Here is a 17,228-nt window from a genome sequence, read left to right as displayed (position 1 = left end):
CAAGTGGATCCTTGTCACACAGCCTAATATAGGTGACACCAGAATTCCCTAGGGGTGGAAAGACTTTGGATGCCACTGTAAGTGGAGGGAAAAATGAGAAGCTTCCTTTTTTTGTTTGGAATTCGATACATTGTTACAACAGCATTTTTTTAATATATTAAAAAATAAGACACACAGTGTTGTGTGTCTTACTGGGTTCATTAAAATGTGATATGTATTTTTAAGACGTGGAAAACTTTGTACAAGATATTGTACAAAATTCTCCTGTTTCTGATCTCATGCCTCTTGTGGTTGTCCCAAAGCCCTTTCCATTTTAAGGATTAAAAAATGGTCATCTTTAGAAATAGAATACACTTTTTCAGCGTCATGGTACAGGCATTGAAAAGTAACCATTGTTTATGGCAAATCTGGCAGTGATTATTACTCGTAAATGGCTCCAGAATGAAAAGGGTTAAGTTACGAGTTGAGATAAAAATACCTGCTGAATTAAGTTGTTTTGTCCATTTGAGGTTACCCGCTATTAAAAATATTTTCAAACTTCTGCCTGTGTACCTTATAATTCTCTTAGATGACAAACAAAATGTAGAAAAACATGTTTTCCCCTTTCCACAGTTACATTGTTCCTGAAGTGCTGGCAGTGGTAAGAGCTCCCAGCCAGTAAACAAAGTAGATGCTGTTTAAATGTATGGAGAGCCAATAAATAAAGTAACAAGGCGTCCAGTTTTAGAGTTTCTTTGCTTCCTGTAAGTTAAAAATTAAACAATTTTATGGTAAGTGAAGCTGGTTATGAAACTCTCACAAAAAAGGTGTAAAAAGCAGTTGGATAAGGCAGTGCTTGCTTTTTATGTCAAAGAGCAAATCCTAAAAACGTGAAGTACTTTGCAAACCAAATGAAGTAAAGGGAATGTAACACTTGAATCTGCTCAAAACTACTAAAGAAATGATAAAAATCTGATGGGGTTTAAGTTCTCATAGCAGTGTTGGTGGTTTAAGGATAGATTTTTTTTATTTAATCTATTTTGAATGTTTTTCTCTGTTCCGTGATCTGATCTGATACAAATGAAGAAATGAACAATCTCACTGTACAGAGCAAACAGCAGGCTAATTGTTCACTTTTTATCTAGTGCACAGAGGAGGAGGGGAATAGTTTGTGATGAGATCAGAAACTCTAGGCAATTTTTGTTTTCCATGAATCTCTTAGTTACTCATCAGAGTGATGCTGTTATTAAAAAGGACAAACAACAACCACCACCTCCACAAGGATAAACGCTTAAAAGAAGAAATCCTTCTTGGCAGCAAAAGGTGGAGATGAATGATGATACTTAAAATGTCTTGAGTTTGTGGGCATTTCCTAGATTACAGAGATGATCTTACAGGGCCTTTTGCCTCATCTTGTTCTTTATCCAAAGAAATGCCTGGCATAAGAAGGCATTTTCAGTGCATTTAATGTTGACATGATGCCATTTAAATTATTTATCCTTAGATTATACCAAGGATGTTTGTATTCATCATCTGTCCAGATGCACAAAGCATGACTTTTCTTATCATGCTTAGATGAAGCCTTAGATGTGGGATGCTTTTAACTGAGCTAAATGTGAAACACTGGCCATTTGGTAAACTAAATGCCCTTTGTCTGTAATGTGGTGAGATGGAGGGAGCTGTTCAGCTGGGAGCTGCAGCACAGCTGTGGTAGCTGGCCTTGGAAATGAGGGCTAAAAAACAAGTTCCTTCTTTCATGATACAGCTACATAAAGATATTTTTATTTTTCTGTGTTTTCTTACTATTTGCCCTATGATACTTACAGCAAAAGAGTATTAGTCAAAATGACAAGAGCTGTTGAAGAAAGATTTCTCCCATCAATTGTTGAAGGAAATGCTTCATTTTTAGGGGAAAAGACATAAAGCTTCCTATCTTTTCACTTACTTAAACTTAGCATACAAACTGAATTCAAGGTGAGTCTGGGAAGAAGCATGATTGTATCTGTCACCTTCTATTTCTTTTGTTTTCACTTCCCCCCATCAAATAGGCAAACTCCTTTTTTTTTTAATTATTATTACTATTTTTAATGAAGATTTCATGGACCCTGGGGGTTGGCCATTAATTTTAGGCCATTGTGTGAATGCTAACTACTTAAAAATAGTCATGGAGCCAACCTTGCTTCCTCTCAGGGTTTATCAGTTGTAAGCATCTTCTTTTTATCCCATGTGTAAGCAAAGACCTCTCTGGATTGATGATTTGATCTGTATAATGGAAAATCTAGGCAGGATATCCTTTCTCTGTTATTCCTTGGTGTGATGGCATCAGGTCGTGTCTTAAAATGGGGGAAGGGAAAAGGAGGATCCTGTTAGCAGACAGGGTAGTTTCAAGGGACTCTTGAACTGCAGGCTTGCTGAGGACCTCATGTTTACTTCCCTTGTTGTTGAACCATTTGTGCTTCAAGCTGCTATGACAACATGTCAGTGGTGGCTTCTGCTGCTGTGCTCAAAAGCTTGCTCGTGTGCTCTAGGAATGTTTTGTATTTGGAAGTTGTTGTTGGATACCGAGGGGTGCGAGGGGCTTCTCTGGAGTTATTTTGAGCCCCAGCAGACCTTACTGAAATACTGCATTGACAAGGTAGATCCAGTCTTAGCCTGCAGAAATGCAGTGCCTGAGCTTCCCCCTGCCAAGAAAAGAACGTTTTGAGTGTAATTCCATTGTTAAAATGCCTCTAAATTGAAGCGGTGCCTAACATGCAAGAGAGGTACAGCCAATGCTTGATGAAATGTGGGGGGGGGGCAGCAAATTCTTTGGGAATTACTTTGGAACATTATTATGACCTTGCATTTCAGCATGCTTGCAACTATTCTGCTATAACATTCATAGCTTGAAATTTTGCTTGTTGTTTGCAAGCAAGGCTGAGGAGGTTACCAGCTCCTGTGGTTGTGGAAGAACCTTTTAGTCATCTTTACACAGGAGTCTGTGTAGAAATTACACTGACTCTTTATCCTCACCCCTCTGCCCCTTCCCTTCTCCAGAAAACACAGTATAACTCTTCAGAGCTCTTCAGAGAGTCCCTCTCTGCATTGGTGCGTTCTGCTCTTGCCACTGTGACCTGGGTGTGTTGTGGTGTGACTGCAGAGGAGGAACCTGAGGGCTCTGGGGGGGAATGGCAGGGATGGGATGTGATTCTGGGTTTGGCAGGTACTTGGAGTGCAAGACAAAAACGTTTAAACTAATAAAAAGAAATGCTGTAATTGCCTGTTTGGACTTTGGAATCTGTAACCCCCAAGTGTTCCTGTCAAGATGTTGGTACAGTTTAAAGCACGTGAATATTTTACTGTTAATGAAGATGTTTATGGGATCATTGCTTTGGCTTTTATGTGAGGAGAAGATAAAGATCTTCTCTTCTACACTACAAAGTGTATCTCAGCTACTTAGAATTAGCAAAGGTCCTTTTTGTTTCTGTGACTTCCCATCACCGTGATTTTTTATAGCTTTAACTGCAGTGTTTAAATGGACCCTTACATTTCTCACAAGAATGTCATATATTATTCTATGGGACATATACCTATTACTGATCTCAAAGCTCAGATAAATAAAAATATTTTTTAAAAAAAGAGGTAACGCTGTAAGAAACTTCTACTGCTGTTGCTTACACTCTTGGAAAACTGAGTTCGTTGTATATAAGAGCCTAATGACCATGGCTTAAACACAGAATCTCAACAAATGTAAGAATTTGGACCTCTGTGCTCTGAAAAGTGCGTTTCACAGTTTTTAGCCTCGTTCAACCCAGGATTTTGAACAAATGTTCTAAGTCTATGTAGACAGACTTAGAGTCTAACAGTTTTAAGCAACTGTTGAAAAACCAAAGCAAGGGAAGTTTTTCAAATCTTAAGCCCACCCCTCATGTATTAAATCATTCGAAATCTTACAATTGCTGTTATTTTCAGTCCATTGTGTCTGCTTCCTGTTGGTCAAAGGTTATGAGGATAGGGTGGTGTAGAGTGAGGTGGGAAGCCGGCAGGAAAAAGAAAGCTTTGCTTTTTTGGGGTAGACACAACTACAGAAATGGCCAGGACTTTGCTTAAATTTTCTGAAGACTTGAAGAGGTAAACTAGAAAAAAAGCGTTCTTGCTGTTGTTTATTTTTCTGCTTTGTAACTTAAGCATATGGCAAATGAGTTGGAGTAAGTAAACAAAGGCTTCCGTAGAGAATGTTATCTTTGCGCTTGAAAAATGGGGTTTTTTTTGTTCAAAAAGAGGTGTAGCTTTTGTTTTGATTTACAAGTTGACTCGGTAAATTCTGTTTCTGAAGCAGGAACCTAAACCTCGTTTGTTCACTCGTATCACTGACTCCGGGGGGGGGAAAAAAAAAAAAGAAAAAAAGATTTTATTTGCCTTGTTATTCAAGAACTGTCTGTAGTTTCTTGGCTGTTACCACTGGTGCAAGTCCTTCAGTTTTGTCCCGGGGAGGCTCACAGGGAGCTGCCGGGAGCAGCCAGACGTGGCTGCCCAAGGCTTGGTCCCGGCATGCAGGTTCCTCCAGCCGGGCAGCGCTGTGTTTGTGGGGAGCAGTTGTGGCCACACCGTTCGAGGCATCTGGTTTGAGAACAAATCTGGGTTCAGAACACTGCTCTGGGGTGGGCAGAAAAAATGATAAGTGAATTGGTTGTGCTGGTTAAGTTCTACAAAGCTGTTGATCCTAATAATATATGGCACAAGGGTACTGTTACAGTCTAGGAAACAAACAGTAGAAAACTTTTTTTATGTGAGCTGATGAGAGCTACAGGAGTGTTTAATAAGCTAATCCAAGTAATTAGAATGAAGCATCCAAATTTTCAAGTATGCTGGTATGTAGTTGAATTTGCTATTGGTACATGGTTTTTCCAAATTTCTTAACCATTTTGTTACTACCAGTGAGTAATTTGAGTCTAAAAGTATATTGTTTGCCACGTTGGAAAAACAATATTTTTGTTACAGTTGTAACTCATGCTAAGGAGCATAGTAAAAGGAATCTATAGATCATAATGTCTTGCAAAGAATTTTGACTTCGTGCTTGTTTGTTTTGAGATTAATTTTTCTCTGGAGTTCTTTAGATTGGTTCTTTAGGTTGGTTCTGCTCAGAAAAAAACTCTGCTGTAGCCTAGTTGGTAAATATTTTCAGCCATGTAAAGGGAGAGTGTGTCTATCAGACGTAATGCTGACTTTTACTTTATCTTAGCTTTTACTTTCCTTAGCAGCTCTCCCTGCCATCACATGGTTCATGCACATTTCAGATCCATTCAGTAATGGAAAAGTTAATAGTTTTAGTCTTAAAAAGTACACACTGCGATTGCCATTCCTAATTCTTCCCCTTCCTTAGAATAAGGAATTCTTTGCAATGCCTCACAGCATTTAAAAAAGTACTGTGTTGATTCTCCCTGTAAAAGTGGCAGAACAATAGGTTTCCTTTAGCTTTCCCTTTACTGAGTAAATGGCTTGAGTAACTACCAGTCCTTTTATTGCTGTAGTAGTGGCCCACTCATTTGTAAAAGAGGCTCCCGCTTTGATCTGCAGATACCTGATTTGCAAAGATGTCAGAGAATGCACAGCCCTGCTCTCAGAAGGAAGGGATAAGGATGGACTGTCAACATGCTCTAAGTTTAATTTATAGGGCTTATTGAAAACACAGTCTGAATTTCCATGGGAGGCTTTTCCACGTGTGTTACAGATGTATAGAAGCTTCTTTAATACAACTAGTAGGTTAAACCAGGCTAGTTAGTTAGGAGGCAACTTGTAGAAATTATGGGGTACCTTTGTACTGTCCTCCTTAGTTCATTGCTAAATCCCCCTTAATTCATCATTCCCTACTGAAGTTGGAGAGACTGCTGCTTCTGTAGCTCAATTGCCTTTTCTTTTAGAGGAACTGCAAAGCACAGGGTCTAAGCCTTATAAATATTTCGTTGAAGAGATGATGTGCAAAATGCTTGCCCTCTGTCATGTGTGGAAACCTCTTACTTTGTTTGCAAAATGAGCATGCTTGAGTGATCCAAACACGAAGCAGTGAAGCATGTCTTGTGTGTTTGTTGCAGCTGCAGTGTCCTTTAGAGGATCCAAAACCGTGTTAGGAATTGCTTGTTTTTACAAGATTCTAGTGTCTTGTCTTGCTTTTCCTTCTGTGTGTTTGACAGATGATGAAGATAGATATCTACATGGGTGAGTAAGAAGGAAAGAAAGAGAAAACTCTCAATTTGTACAAAATATTACAAGAAGCACTTGGGCTTGTGATCTGGAGGAATGGGGATTTTTCACACCTTGTTACAAACACCATTTCAAAATTACTGTCCTCCCAGGATATGATAAATGAATAGACAAATGTATGGTGAAATAGTTCATCCCTGGCCATTAGTGGGAAAGCAGTTGTTGATGTCAATGGAGTGTAGGCTTGACCTTTCAGCTTTGGACTTACCGTGTCTTTATAAATGCTAAAGTTTTTTATTTTTCTGTGTGTTGCTTTCTTGCAACTCGTCAAGAGGGTCTTGTCAGCACAGTAGTAATCCTTGTGGTAAGTAGTGTACAGAAAAAAAGGGCAGAACCTACCCCAGAAGGTTTGCTTTCTTAGATTAAGACTTGTGGGGGGAAGTGGCTTCTGATTAAAAGCTGATGAAAAGACTGAAGCAACTTTAAAAAAAAAAAAAAAAAACAACAAACAAACCTTTGTCTGGTGAATACACAAAAACAACATTTTTTAAATAAATCCATGTGATGCAAAGCCAAATTGTAATTTGGTTGGGTGATCATAAGTACTGTTAAAGAGGCTGATCCTTAGGAGGAATCTGACGGAAGGAGACGTCGTGCCCGTGCTTATTGGTTTGGGAAGCCTTCAAAAGTTAAAGGAAGATGAGAGATGCAGCAGAGGAGGAAAAATGAGCCAGATCTAGTATTAGTGGTAGAGCATAAAGCAATAGGAGGTGACTTGCAAGTGGCAGAGAGTCAAGAAAGATGGATTTTCCTAAGAAGAAAAGGCCTAAAAATAGGAAAAGAGGCCCCAAACTGCAATAAAGCAAGTCAATAAATGGAGAACTTTAAAACAGAAGATGATGTGATCAGAGTGAGAGAAGGGAGATTCTGCTGGCACTATTATTTTTAATAGGTTGGATGTGGGAAAAAGTAGGGAGGGAGACAGTCAGAACATGCTTGTGATCAGAGAACAAACCACAGAATTTCTGAAATGTTCTGAGAAACAGGGCAGCAAAGCAAAGACCATGTAGATATGTGAGTAAGGGACCTGCAATGGATACACTTCCTATGCTGTGACAAACCTCATGCCATGTCAAATGGGATGGAGCAGTGAGAGGAGATGGTGAAGCTACTGCCAGTGATAGGGAACGTGTTCCTGGAAAGACCATTTGGGAGTTATGTCTTAGCCACACGGGATGGGTGGTGAAGTACAACAACTAGAACTGAAAAGGTAGGTTTGCAAGTGATCAGAAGCAGCAGAACTTTTATAGGCATTAGAATTGGATTAGAGGATGTAGGAATATAGAGACATGGTCTGGTCACTGGTCCTAGCTTGGAGGCAGTGAAATGAGGGCTCGGGTCCTGGCACTGCTGCAGATCTCCTGTTTTATTGCTCTGCATAGCTCTGGATAGGCTCTCCTTTGGTGAAGACACGGTGGTAATTCTCTGGTGTGCAGGAGGAAATTTGTGCTTGCCATTAGAAAATTTCTGTCATGTAGCAGAGAAGTAAGTATTTATTGAAGTGCCTGATGCCACCAGCCATAAGGATCAGTTTAATGTGAATTAGATGATACAGACCTGGCCACACAATTGCACTGGGAATAGGGATAAGGCTGTAGGGAAAAAAAAAAATCAAACAAAAGGTAAGAAAAAAATCAAGGATCCCCATGCAAAATGGAAAGGACTATGAAGATACTCAGTTTTAGATTCACAAATAAAGCAGAAGTTAGTGTTACATTGTATTTTGCACCTCTCTTGGCGCTTTAATTAGCGGTGTAACGTTAGGACATTAATTCACGTGCTAAAACCTCAGTTATGAAACAGAGCTCACAGCAAATGTGTGTGGAAGTATTGTTCTTCTGTATTTTCAGTGTTTTCTAACTTTAGCTTGTTAAATAAACAAAAGAATCGACAGCACAAGACTAGAAAATGGTGACAATAGTTTGAAAACAGGAAATTTTGGCCTTGTGTGTATTCGGAACAGATGATCAGGATGATGGCCAGGAGAGTGGAAACTTCCACTGAGACTGTTTTTTCCTTATTTTGCTCAGTGAGAAAAGATGGTGCTTCCTGGAAAACAAGTCTTAAGTATTTAAAGAAAGTCGTAATGTATTCAGTATTTTCCTCATCTCACATTTGTTTATTTTGCAGCAATGTATTTACACTTCTTAGTATTTAACACTACTAAAAGTAGAAAGTTTGGACTATTTTGTCAGATCCTGGAAATGCAATTTGTGCTGTGTAGAATTAAGACAGTAAGACATGTTTTTTTATTGCACTCAGTTTAGTTGTTCTGTCTTAGGTTTCAAAAAATAAAGGTCATTATTTTTAGGGAAGAGGGTAAGAGGATGGCAATTGCCAGTTGGTGTTATGATAATGGTTTCAGAACTAACTAGTAATTACATGTTCCTCAGTTCCTAGTGCTCATGATATGGCCTTTAAAAAAGAATTCAACAACAAAAAACCCCCCAAAACAAAACACAAAAACAAACAAACAGGTTTTAAAATATTTTGAAAACTTGCTTTCTGTAAAACACCCCTTAATTTATATCCATGTAAAAATCTACAAGTTTTAATTTCTCAGGGAAAACACCAGCCGAAATTTGGAAATTTCACCATGTTGGGAATTAGTTCTGCAAGCCGGAAGAGTAGCAAGTGGAAAAAGTAAAGTTCTGTACTTGAAGTACCGTTACCTAATGTGACCTCTTCTTGCTACTTCCCAGCAGTCCTCCCAAGTACGTGCCTCGTGGGATGAAGCTCCTCAGTGATAGTTGTCGCTGGTCTGTGCCGACCACAAACAGGATTTAAAAAGAAGCACAGTGTGAAGGACACTTATTTTTGTTTCTTTTGAGCTTCCAATGGGATGCAGAGCACAGGTCTAACGTGTGAGTCAGTGAAGCTGTGCCAGAGGCGTGTTTGTCTCCTGCAATGAATGGAACACCTGGACACTAGAACTGTGGAGGCAAAAAGGAGAAGTACTCAGCTTCTGTTTGCGATCCCTCTTCTGGTTGTTTGTCAAAGACATCTACCAGTTTCACTGTTGTTTAGCCTTTGCACTGAAAAATAAGTAAAGAGAGAGGGATAAATTAAATAGGTGGCAGCAAAAAGTATAAAGAAAATTAAGCCTTGATCCCAGCAGATGAGGGAAAATCCCTCAACAGTAGCTTCAAGACTTAAGCAAATGTCCAGGAGAGTATGATGAAGTCACCTTGGGCTGTGCCTTTTGCTGCTCCTACTTCTCTTTGGTTCATGCTCTCTGTCTTCTGTTTACTTCATAATGTCTTTTGGAGCAAGGAAATGTTTTGTTGTGCATTTATAAAACATCAGGGTTTATTTGGGGATCCTCCTGGGTAAGTCACTTCTTTCTTCCAGGTCTTAGCGGACTTGTCTGAGAAAGGAGGATGCCAAATACTGCCCTTTTAAAGTACTTTATGGAGTTCAGAGATGCAAACCTAAGCACAAATGTCTCCATACTTGAGAGATGAGAAGGGAGGCTTGAGATTCGTAATTTTATTCTTGGGTTTACTGGTCATACATAGGGAAAGATTTATGAGCAGTATTACCAGAGTGGAATGTGATACCCTCTTCGGCTTAGCCAGTGCTCAACGGTTTGGAAAGATTTTTTTTTGACTGGATGCTTCCCCCCCCAAAAAAAGGTGGTAAATGTGCTAGAAGAAGAAGAAAATCAGCTTTAAATGACAGATTGATGGGTAATAATACTAAGAAAATATAGGAGCACAATTGACCAGTTTATCAGTAACCACAGTTACTTGGTTCTTGTCTTGGTCACATGAGGGCAAAATCTGTAAAAATGGACCGAAAAAGTTGTCTTTGACTTAACATTTCTAAGCTTTTATTTAAACATGTCATGTAATCATTTTGGCCTCTTGAGCAACAGCTTGAGGGGATCCAAATGGAAGGTTAAATCCTTTTAAAAATATAAATTATCTACTCTTTCCTGCCCCTTCCTCCTTCCTTTCCCTCTCCATTTACACATACATCCCCTATTTCCTACCTCTTTGAACTATAGCCAGCAGCTGAATGAGGTACATCTCGAGTGTACATGATGGGAGGGGAGGGGGAAATCCATAATGGAAAGATTAAGGGAGGTATAGCTACAACTTTTTCAACAGATACACCTCTTGTAAGGAGAATATATTGTAAAATCGGTGTACTGGATACAGGATTAACTACAGTATTTAAAAAAAAAAAAACAACAAAACAAAAGCAACTAAACTCTTAACACTGGTACGTGATGCTTTCTGCCAATTTCTTAGCTGATTCATTCATTTTTACATCAGCAGTTTAGAAGTATCTTACTGAAAAAAATAAGAATAGTAGGAATTTTTTGGTTTTACTTTGTAACCTACTCAAAACGCTGTGTGAAAAATACAGAACTCCACTGTTTCTTTGATCATTTGATGCTCTGTGGGTGAGCAGCTTGTCAGATTTCAGCCTGCCTCAAAAACAAGAAAACAAGCCTGTTTCTATAGTTATGATGGTCTCATGATACGATGGTCTCATGATACAAGCAGGACAATGTTTGGCAGGCATGGTGGTGTCCTATGTTAGGCCAGCTGATATGCTTTGCAGCTCGAAGGAGAAAACAAGCTGAGAGGCACACAAGGCCCTTCTTAGTCTGAAACAAAAGCAGCAAACCTTGTTAAACCGTGTTTTGTAATAATCTACAAAGCCTACACAGGCTTTTGGTGAGCTCGATTCCCATGACGTTCGCCTTACTACGCTTACAAATGGAACCATTTTACTCCTCAACTAAGTATTTGCTCTGCAAGCAGTGTTTAGTAACTGGTAGTATATTTGTAAAGTATATTTTGAAATCCTATTTATATTAGTAACATATTTTATATGTTGGATTATTTCTTGGCTCAGTTTTGTTTCCAGAATTGAATAATATTTGTACAAAATGTTTAAATCCCGTCATGGCTATTTTTTCGACTTCTCAAACTTAGAGCAGTTGACTTTTAGCACAGAAAACCAGTGTTTGATAATGTATGGCTGATAACATCAGTTATATGACGGATAAATAATTACTACCTGTAATTTTCCTGTGACGTAAACCAGTTGCATCTTTTTGGGTGATTACAAGAAATAGTCTGTAACGTGCTCTGTAAAAAAAATTGCAAAATTTTTAAACAAAAATGCCCAAAGGGGGTTAAAAAAAAAAAAAAAAAAAAGGAAAATACAGCTATTTCCACATGTGCACATGCTTTCTTTTGGAGATTTCTCTTTGGAAAGCTGTTACTGAAGAAGCTCTTCCGTACAAATCCAGCACACTGATCTGTGCTTCAGTGAGGCAGTGTACAGCTTTCTTTACAGTGACAAATACTGAAATGCTAAAAATAGATCCAGCCTTAAGAATCCCAGATATTTTCAAATAACAAAGAGTGATTTATGTGAGCTCATTTTGCACTTTGACAAAATATAGAGGCGCTTTTGTACTATGATTAGCAAGGGTGCTGATGTCAGTTCGCTTGTCTAGCTTTAAGCTTTATTCTGCTGCTAAATTGTGCTTTGTACTGTAATCCAGAGAACCTTTGTATCTGCCTTATTAGTGTGTAGTTTATGGAATTGCTTTTGTTTTTGAATATAATCTGTGCCAGTTTCAGTGAGTGTGACTCATTATAGGACTGAAATAAACGTTCACATATGCACTATGTGAAAACTCTGCAAAAATAGTAGCAGGTGCTGGTTGGCTAAATTCAGTGTTTTAAGTACTTTATAGTTGCTGTTTTGTAGCCCGAAGGGCTGAAAGGAAATTCTTTTAGCTGGTTGGTTTTTCTCAGTTTTAGAGAATCCTATTTACTCGTTAATGCTAAACAGAGATTATCAGAATTGCTAAGAACCTTTTGCTCCTTAACATAGTACTAGAAATAAACTTCTAGAAGAGGCACAGAGTTGGTACAGAGTTGATGGGGTTTTTTGCATGGTGTTTTGTTGTTGCACAAATTATGAGACAAAACACATTGTGCTTCTCAACTGCTCTTGTCCCTCTCCTATCTCTTATCTCTTCCCTCCTGATTTCAGCTTTGAAAATTTCATCTGCGTGGCTGAGGACTGAGGTTAAAGATAAAGGCAGTTTTTGAAGCAGGAGGGTTTTGCAGTTTGGTTTATAACAGTTATCTGTGACCAACCTTGCCTGGAGAGAAAGCCTCCGATACTGACGTTTCCTGTTATCCCAGCATCTAAGTTGTCACTTGATTTGGAAACAGGAAACAAAACAAACTTTGCTGGTGTTTTTGGGTCGCTGTTAGACAGTGCTTATCCAGCTGTGCTACTAGAATATACCCACATTTGAAATCTAAATTTGAAGGGGTTTCGTCTGTTATGTTTTCTACTTCTGTGTTTGAGTGTTCACCCAGTTAAACTTATTGCTACCATGGAAATAGTTCTTTGAGACTTTGACTTGATTCACACAGTTCAACATTTAAAGGCAGATGCTGTATTCATCATAATATAATACACAATAAATACAATATACTATACATATATATTGTACAACTACAATAAATATACTTATTTTGTGAAGTATAGACATTACCTTAAAATCAAATAACTTTTTGAGTGTTGGTAGTTGGAGAATGGATCACAAGCCTTAATTAAGCTGTCTGGCATTTTTCCCTTCCTCCTGTTTTCTGTATTATCTTTTCATAATAGCTTTCTAAGCTTGATACCCCAAAAAGGCATTCCCACTTCACAATGAGGGTTTTGTGAGTCTCCAGGGCCAAGCTGACGATGCTAGTTCAGAGCTGGGAGATGGCAGTGCAGTTCTCCCTCTTTGTCCTTTATGTCCTCCTTCCACTAGTTTGTTTGAAGGTAACAGCTACACTAAAAATGAAATGGAAGCGCTCTTGTGCCTCACAAAAACGTCTGTGAATCTTTTCCTAATACACAGTAAGAAACACTAGTTTTGAAACCTACTCCCAGTGTGTAAGGACATCACACATCTTGACCTCTTCTGGGACCATCCTTGCTGATTTCATTCCTTTCCTTGGTTAGCCTGCAACCAGAGCTGACCAAAAGGAAAATGCACTCACCTGTCTTATTTATTTATGCATTTCTTCTGTTGTTTTTTTTTTTTGATCTTCCAAAGGACTTGCTGACAACCTCGTTTGAATATCCCAAAGAAGTTTTAAATGGGCTGCCTTGGGGCACGGTGCGAGCCTGTAGCGTGATGTGCAGGGACTTGGCTACTGCGTTGATTTTTCTTGGTCTCCGACTTTGCTGGAAAGCGTAAGAACAAATGGATGACACAGTGATGGCTCCCCACTGTGCCTGGGCTCTGCTTTCAGATTTCTGACTCTGAAGGCAGTGCAGCTCTTCCAGTGGGCAGTGGCAGTACGTCTGGTTTCTTCTGCTGTGCTCGTTATCCTGGACTTGGGGCATATAAAGAAGCTTGCAGCACAGAATGTTGTATTGCTGGTAGAGCTGAGGAACAACTGGGGCAATAAAGTTGCTGTTGGAAGCAACAGGACAGCTGTATGCAAACCTTGTTTTCTTAGTTTAAGTTAATGCCTTTGATCAGAATTATAACAGGTGATGGAGGCCCATGGGAATGAAAGACAGCTGAGGATCAGTTAGAAGATGAGGCAATTTAGTTGTGCTTTTCTCTCAGACCAGCTTCTTTGTCTCTGCAGCATCAGGAGGGCTGGTGTGTTAGGCACAGCATCAGACTATCAAATATATTTCTTCTGTGGATGTACCTTCCCCAAAGACTGGCTTTATGTGGTAAAATTATAACATTTGGTCATTCTCTCCATCCTCGTCTCTCTAATGGTTTCAAAAAGAATAATATAGCTCTTTTTCTGTGAGAAGTACTACTGTAGAAATATTATGAGGTTCTGAGTGCAGAGGTCCCCTGGCATCAAGGCGAGTGTACAATGTGAGCATTGTCTGTTCTTTAAATACAGGTCAACTATTGTTGAGTATCAGTGAAAAATTCAGTTAAAATGCATCAGCCTGAAGCAACAGATATTGGAAACAAAATGCTATGCAGCACTGAAAAACGTATTTTATTTTGTCTTCCCCATGCTTATGAGAGCTTCCTTCAAAGGCTTTTGTGTGGAGTTTCCCCCCCCACCCCGCTCCTGGTCCCCTTCCCCCTTTTTTTTCTTTACTGGATTCATTCTTTCTCATTTTGTAAACAGTGATTTAGTTTATATATCCACTTGTTATAAGCAGAGCTAAGAAATAAACTTCAAAATACAAATTCACTAATCCTCAAGTCCACTGCTGTAACAATACCTAAGTAGATTGTATTAAATGTAGGTATCTGGTGTGTAATCTCTTAAAATAACAATTGGACTATTTATTAGCACTTGGTTCAACCCAGGTTGAAACCATACACAAAACGGTCTTAAAGTCTGATTTCTTCTAATTTTTCTCCCTTTTTTCTCTCTCCAATTTTCAGGCATGGAAGAGAAGATGGTTTGTTCTTCGGAGTGGCCGTTTAACGGGGGATCCGGATGTGTTGGAATACTACAAAAATGACCATGCCAAGAAGCCTATCCGTATTATTGACTTAAATTTGTGTCAACAAGTGGATGCTGGATTAACGTTCAACAAAAAAGAGTTTGAAAACAGCTATATTTTTGATATCAACACTATAGACCGAGTTTTCTATTTGGTAGCAGACAGCGAGGAGGAGATGAATAAGTGGGTCCGATGTATCTGTGATATCTGTGGGTTCAACCCTACAGATGAGGGTAAGTTCTGTTGCTTTTTCTGAGAATCTGCAGTGCCTACATGCAAAGAATGTTTCAAAGATCAGATGGCTATCTTTAGCTGGCATATGTTTTAAAACTCGTATCCATTGGCTATGAAACTTCCTGGTTACTCTTCGAAAAAAGCAAGCAGAACAGAGGGAGATGTGAAGAACTTGTTACAAATTGAGTGTGCCATAGAACTTGGATGAAGCTCTTCTGTTTTGCATGGCATTAGGTCTTGAGAACACAGGAAAAATCTTTAAGTAAAATCATGTGCAGCAGTAGATCATCATAATCATCAAAGGAATCCCATTTGGTATAAAAACATATGGTTATGCAAGCAGGAATGAGTGCAAAATGTCAGGTTTCTAATATTACCATTTCTCCGTCTGCTTTGCAACTTGGGGGAAAAAAATCCACCCCCCACCAGCTAAAACAAACAAAAAATAACTTGTAGTTTTGCACTATCCAGCTCTAATCCTACCAAAATAGACATTTTGTGAAGGCAGCTTGTAGGAAACAGGATGGTGTGTTTAATTCCTTACAAATACCTTGTGGCCATTGCTTGTCCCGAATCCATTCTTATTTATTTACTTATTATTCCTGCATTCCTTGTGGAGATTAGTGGGTTGCATGACTTGCTGTTGCTCTGTGCACAGTCCCAAGAAAAGATTAAATACGTGGTAAGAGGGTTATGAATAAGGCATGCCTGACTGAAGGGGCTAGAATTAAATCCCTGCTTTTTGCAGGATTGTGGATTGAGGGAGGTGAAGGGAAAAAGGGCTTGCATCACTTCTGCTCTAGCCAGATCTTGAAAAGTGACTGGAAAATACCGTGCTCTGAAGAGGGGCCCTTTTCTTTCTCGTTGCTGCAGTTTTGAACTAAAACTTTGTCACGAAAACCTGATCTGTGAATTACCACTCAAACAGCAAATTCAGTGAAGGGTGCTTGTTTTGACAGTTCCAGCATATTTTCATGGCATCCTGAACATACCCGAGACCACCCACAGCACGTTTCTAAGAGCGATTGCCGGGTGATTCAGTGTTCAGTCTGCCAGGCATCCCTTGCCTACGGGAGAGGGGTGGGCAGGTGGTTTGCCTTTCAGTGGATAACACACGAGTGCACCAGTGCAGCTGTGGGCAGGAGTGCACAGAAGTCAAAGGTTCTGGGGACAAACTAGGAATCTGGGAATTAAGGAGGAGACGTGTTTAACTGGCAGCTCTTTGGCAGAGCACAAAGGAGCTTGTGTCTGTTGTGTGGGAGGGAGAGGTAAAGTCCCCTAAAAACCATGAGGCCTTTCCTCTGAAGGCTGGCTTATTGCTCATCCTTAATTTTCTGTTGATGGTTACATCATCTGTTGGTGAACTGAAGGTGAAACACACTATGGATGTGAAGAGATCTAACTATAGCATCACAGGCCATTTGGACCAAAACTGGTTTTTGCTCCAGTCGGTTGTATTGATAAATTTTCCCCGTTGTACTTTCATTGCATGTTTCATCTTGGGCATTTTAGCTTTGCCTGGATTATTCCAACACCTTTACTTCACACAACTGACAGTTGACAGTACTGTCTGTTTTATGGGTTTAGTAATGTCTTGCAGTGAATTGAGGAAGCATTTAAAAAAGGAAAATGGGAAAATCAGTTGCTGAGTGTTTATTGCCAAGTTCTTATTTTTCCAAGATGAATCTTCCTACTAGTGGAAGAACAAATCATAAATGTACTTTATAAAATCTGTGTTAACCTCCAGTTTATTTTGAGAAGTTCAAGAATAGGTGAAGTTCAGGCAGTAAAAAAGCACTATTAATATGCTCTTGTGAGACCCCACCTGGAGTATGCATACAGTTCTGGTGTCCCCAACATATGGCCCCTGAGGAGGACCATAGGGTTGATAGGAGGACTGGAGCACCTCCCCTACAAAGACAGGCTGAGAAAGTTGGGGCTGTTCAGCCTGGAGAAGAGAAGGTTGCATGGAGACATCACAGAAACCTTTCAGTGTCTGAAGGGGGATTACAGGGAAGCTGGAGAGGGACTCTTCGTTAGGCACTGTAGTGATGGGACAAGGAGTAATTGTTACAAATTGAAAGAGGGGAATTTTAGGTTAGATATATGGAAGAAATTCTTTACTGTGAGGGTAGTGAGACACTGGAACAGTGTTGCCCCAGGGAGGTTGCAGTTCCTCCAGTCCTGGCAGTGTTCAAAGCCAGATTGGATAAGGCCTTGAGCAATCTGGTCTAGTGGGATGTATCCCTGCCCATGGCAGAGGTGGGACTAGGTGATCTTTAATGTCCATTCCAAGCCCTTAACAT

At 39.5% G+C, this 17,228-nt stretch overlaps 1 protein-coding gene across 8 annotated transcripts in view; it reads left to right on the top strand.

The window, feature by feature from the left end:
- Positions 1-17,228, top strand: part of GAB1 (GRB2 associated binding protein 1) — a 101,426-nt gene that overhangs the window by 44,016 nt on the left and 40,182 nt on the right. For 7 of the 8 annotated variants that reach the window (XM_064651553.1, XM_064651556.1, XM_064651551.1 and 4 more), the window contains exon 2: positions 14,627-14,921. In XM_064651553.1, coding sequence (XP_064507623.1) covers positions 14,627-14,921 — 295 coding nt within the window. Of the gene's footprint in view, positions 1-3,985; positions 4,090-14,626; positions 14,922-17,228 lie in introns of those variants that run through there. The other variant, XM_064651559.1, reaches the window with a different exon arrangement.

This window comes from Pseudopipra pipra, chromosome 4, assembly GCF_036250125.1.
Source record: "Pseudopipra pipra isolate bDixPip1 chromosome 4, bDixPip1.hap1, whole genome shotgun sequence".
Classification (NCBI taxonomy): Eukaryota; Metazoa; Chordata; class Aves; order Passeriformes; family Pipridae; genus Pseudopipra; species Pseudopipra pipra.
This window is presented reverse-complemented; position numbering and strand designations above follow the sequence as displayed.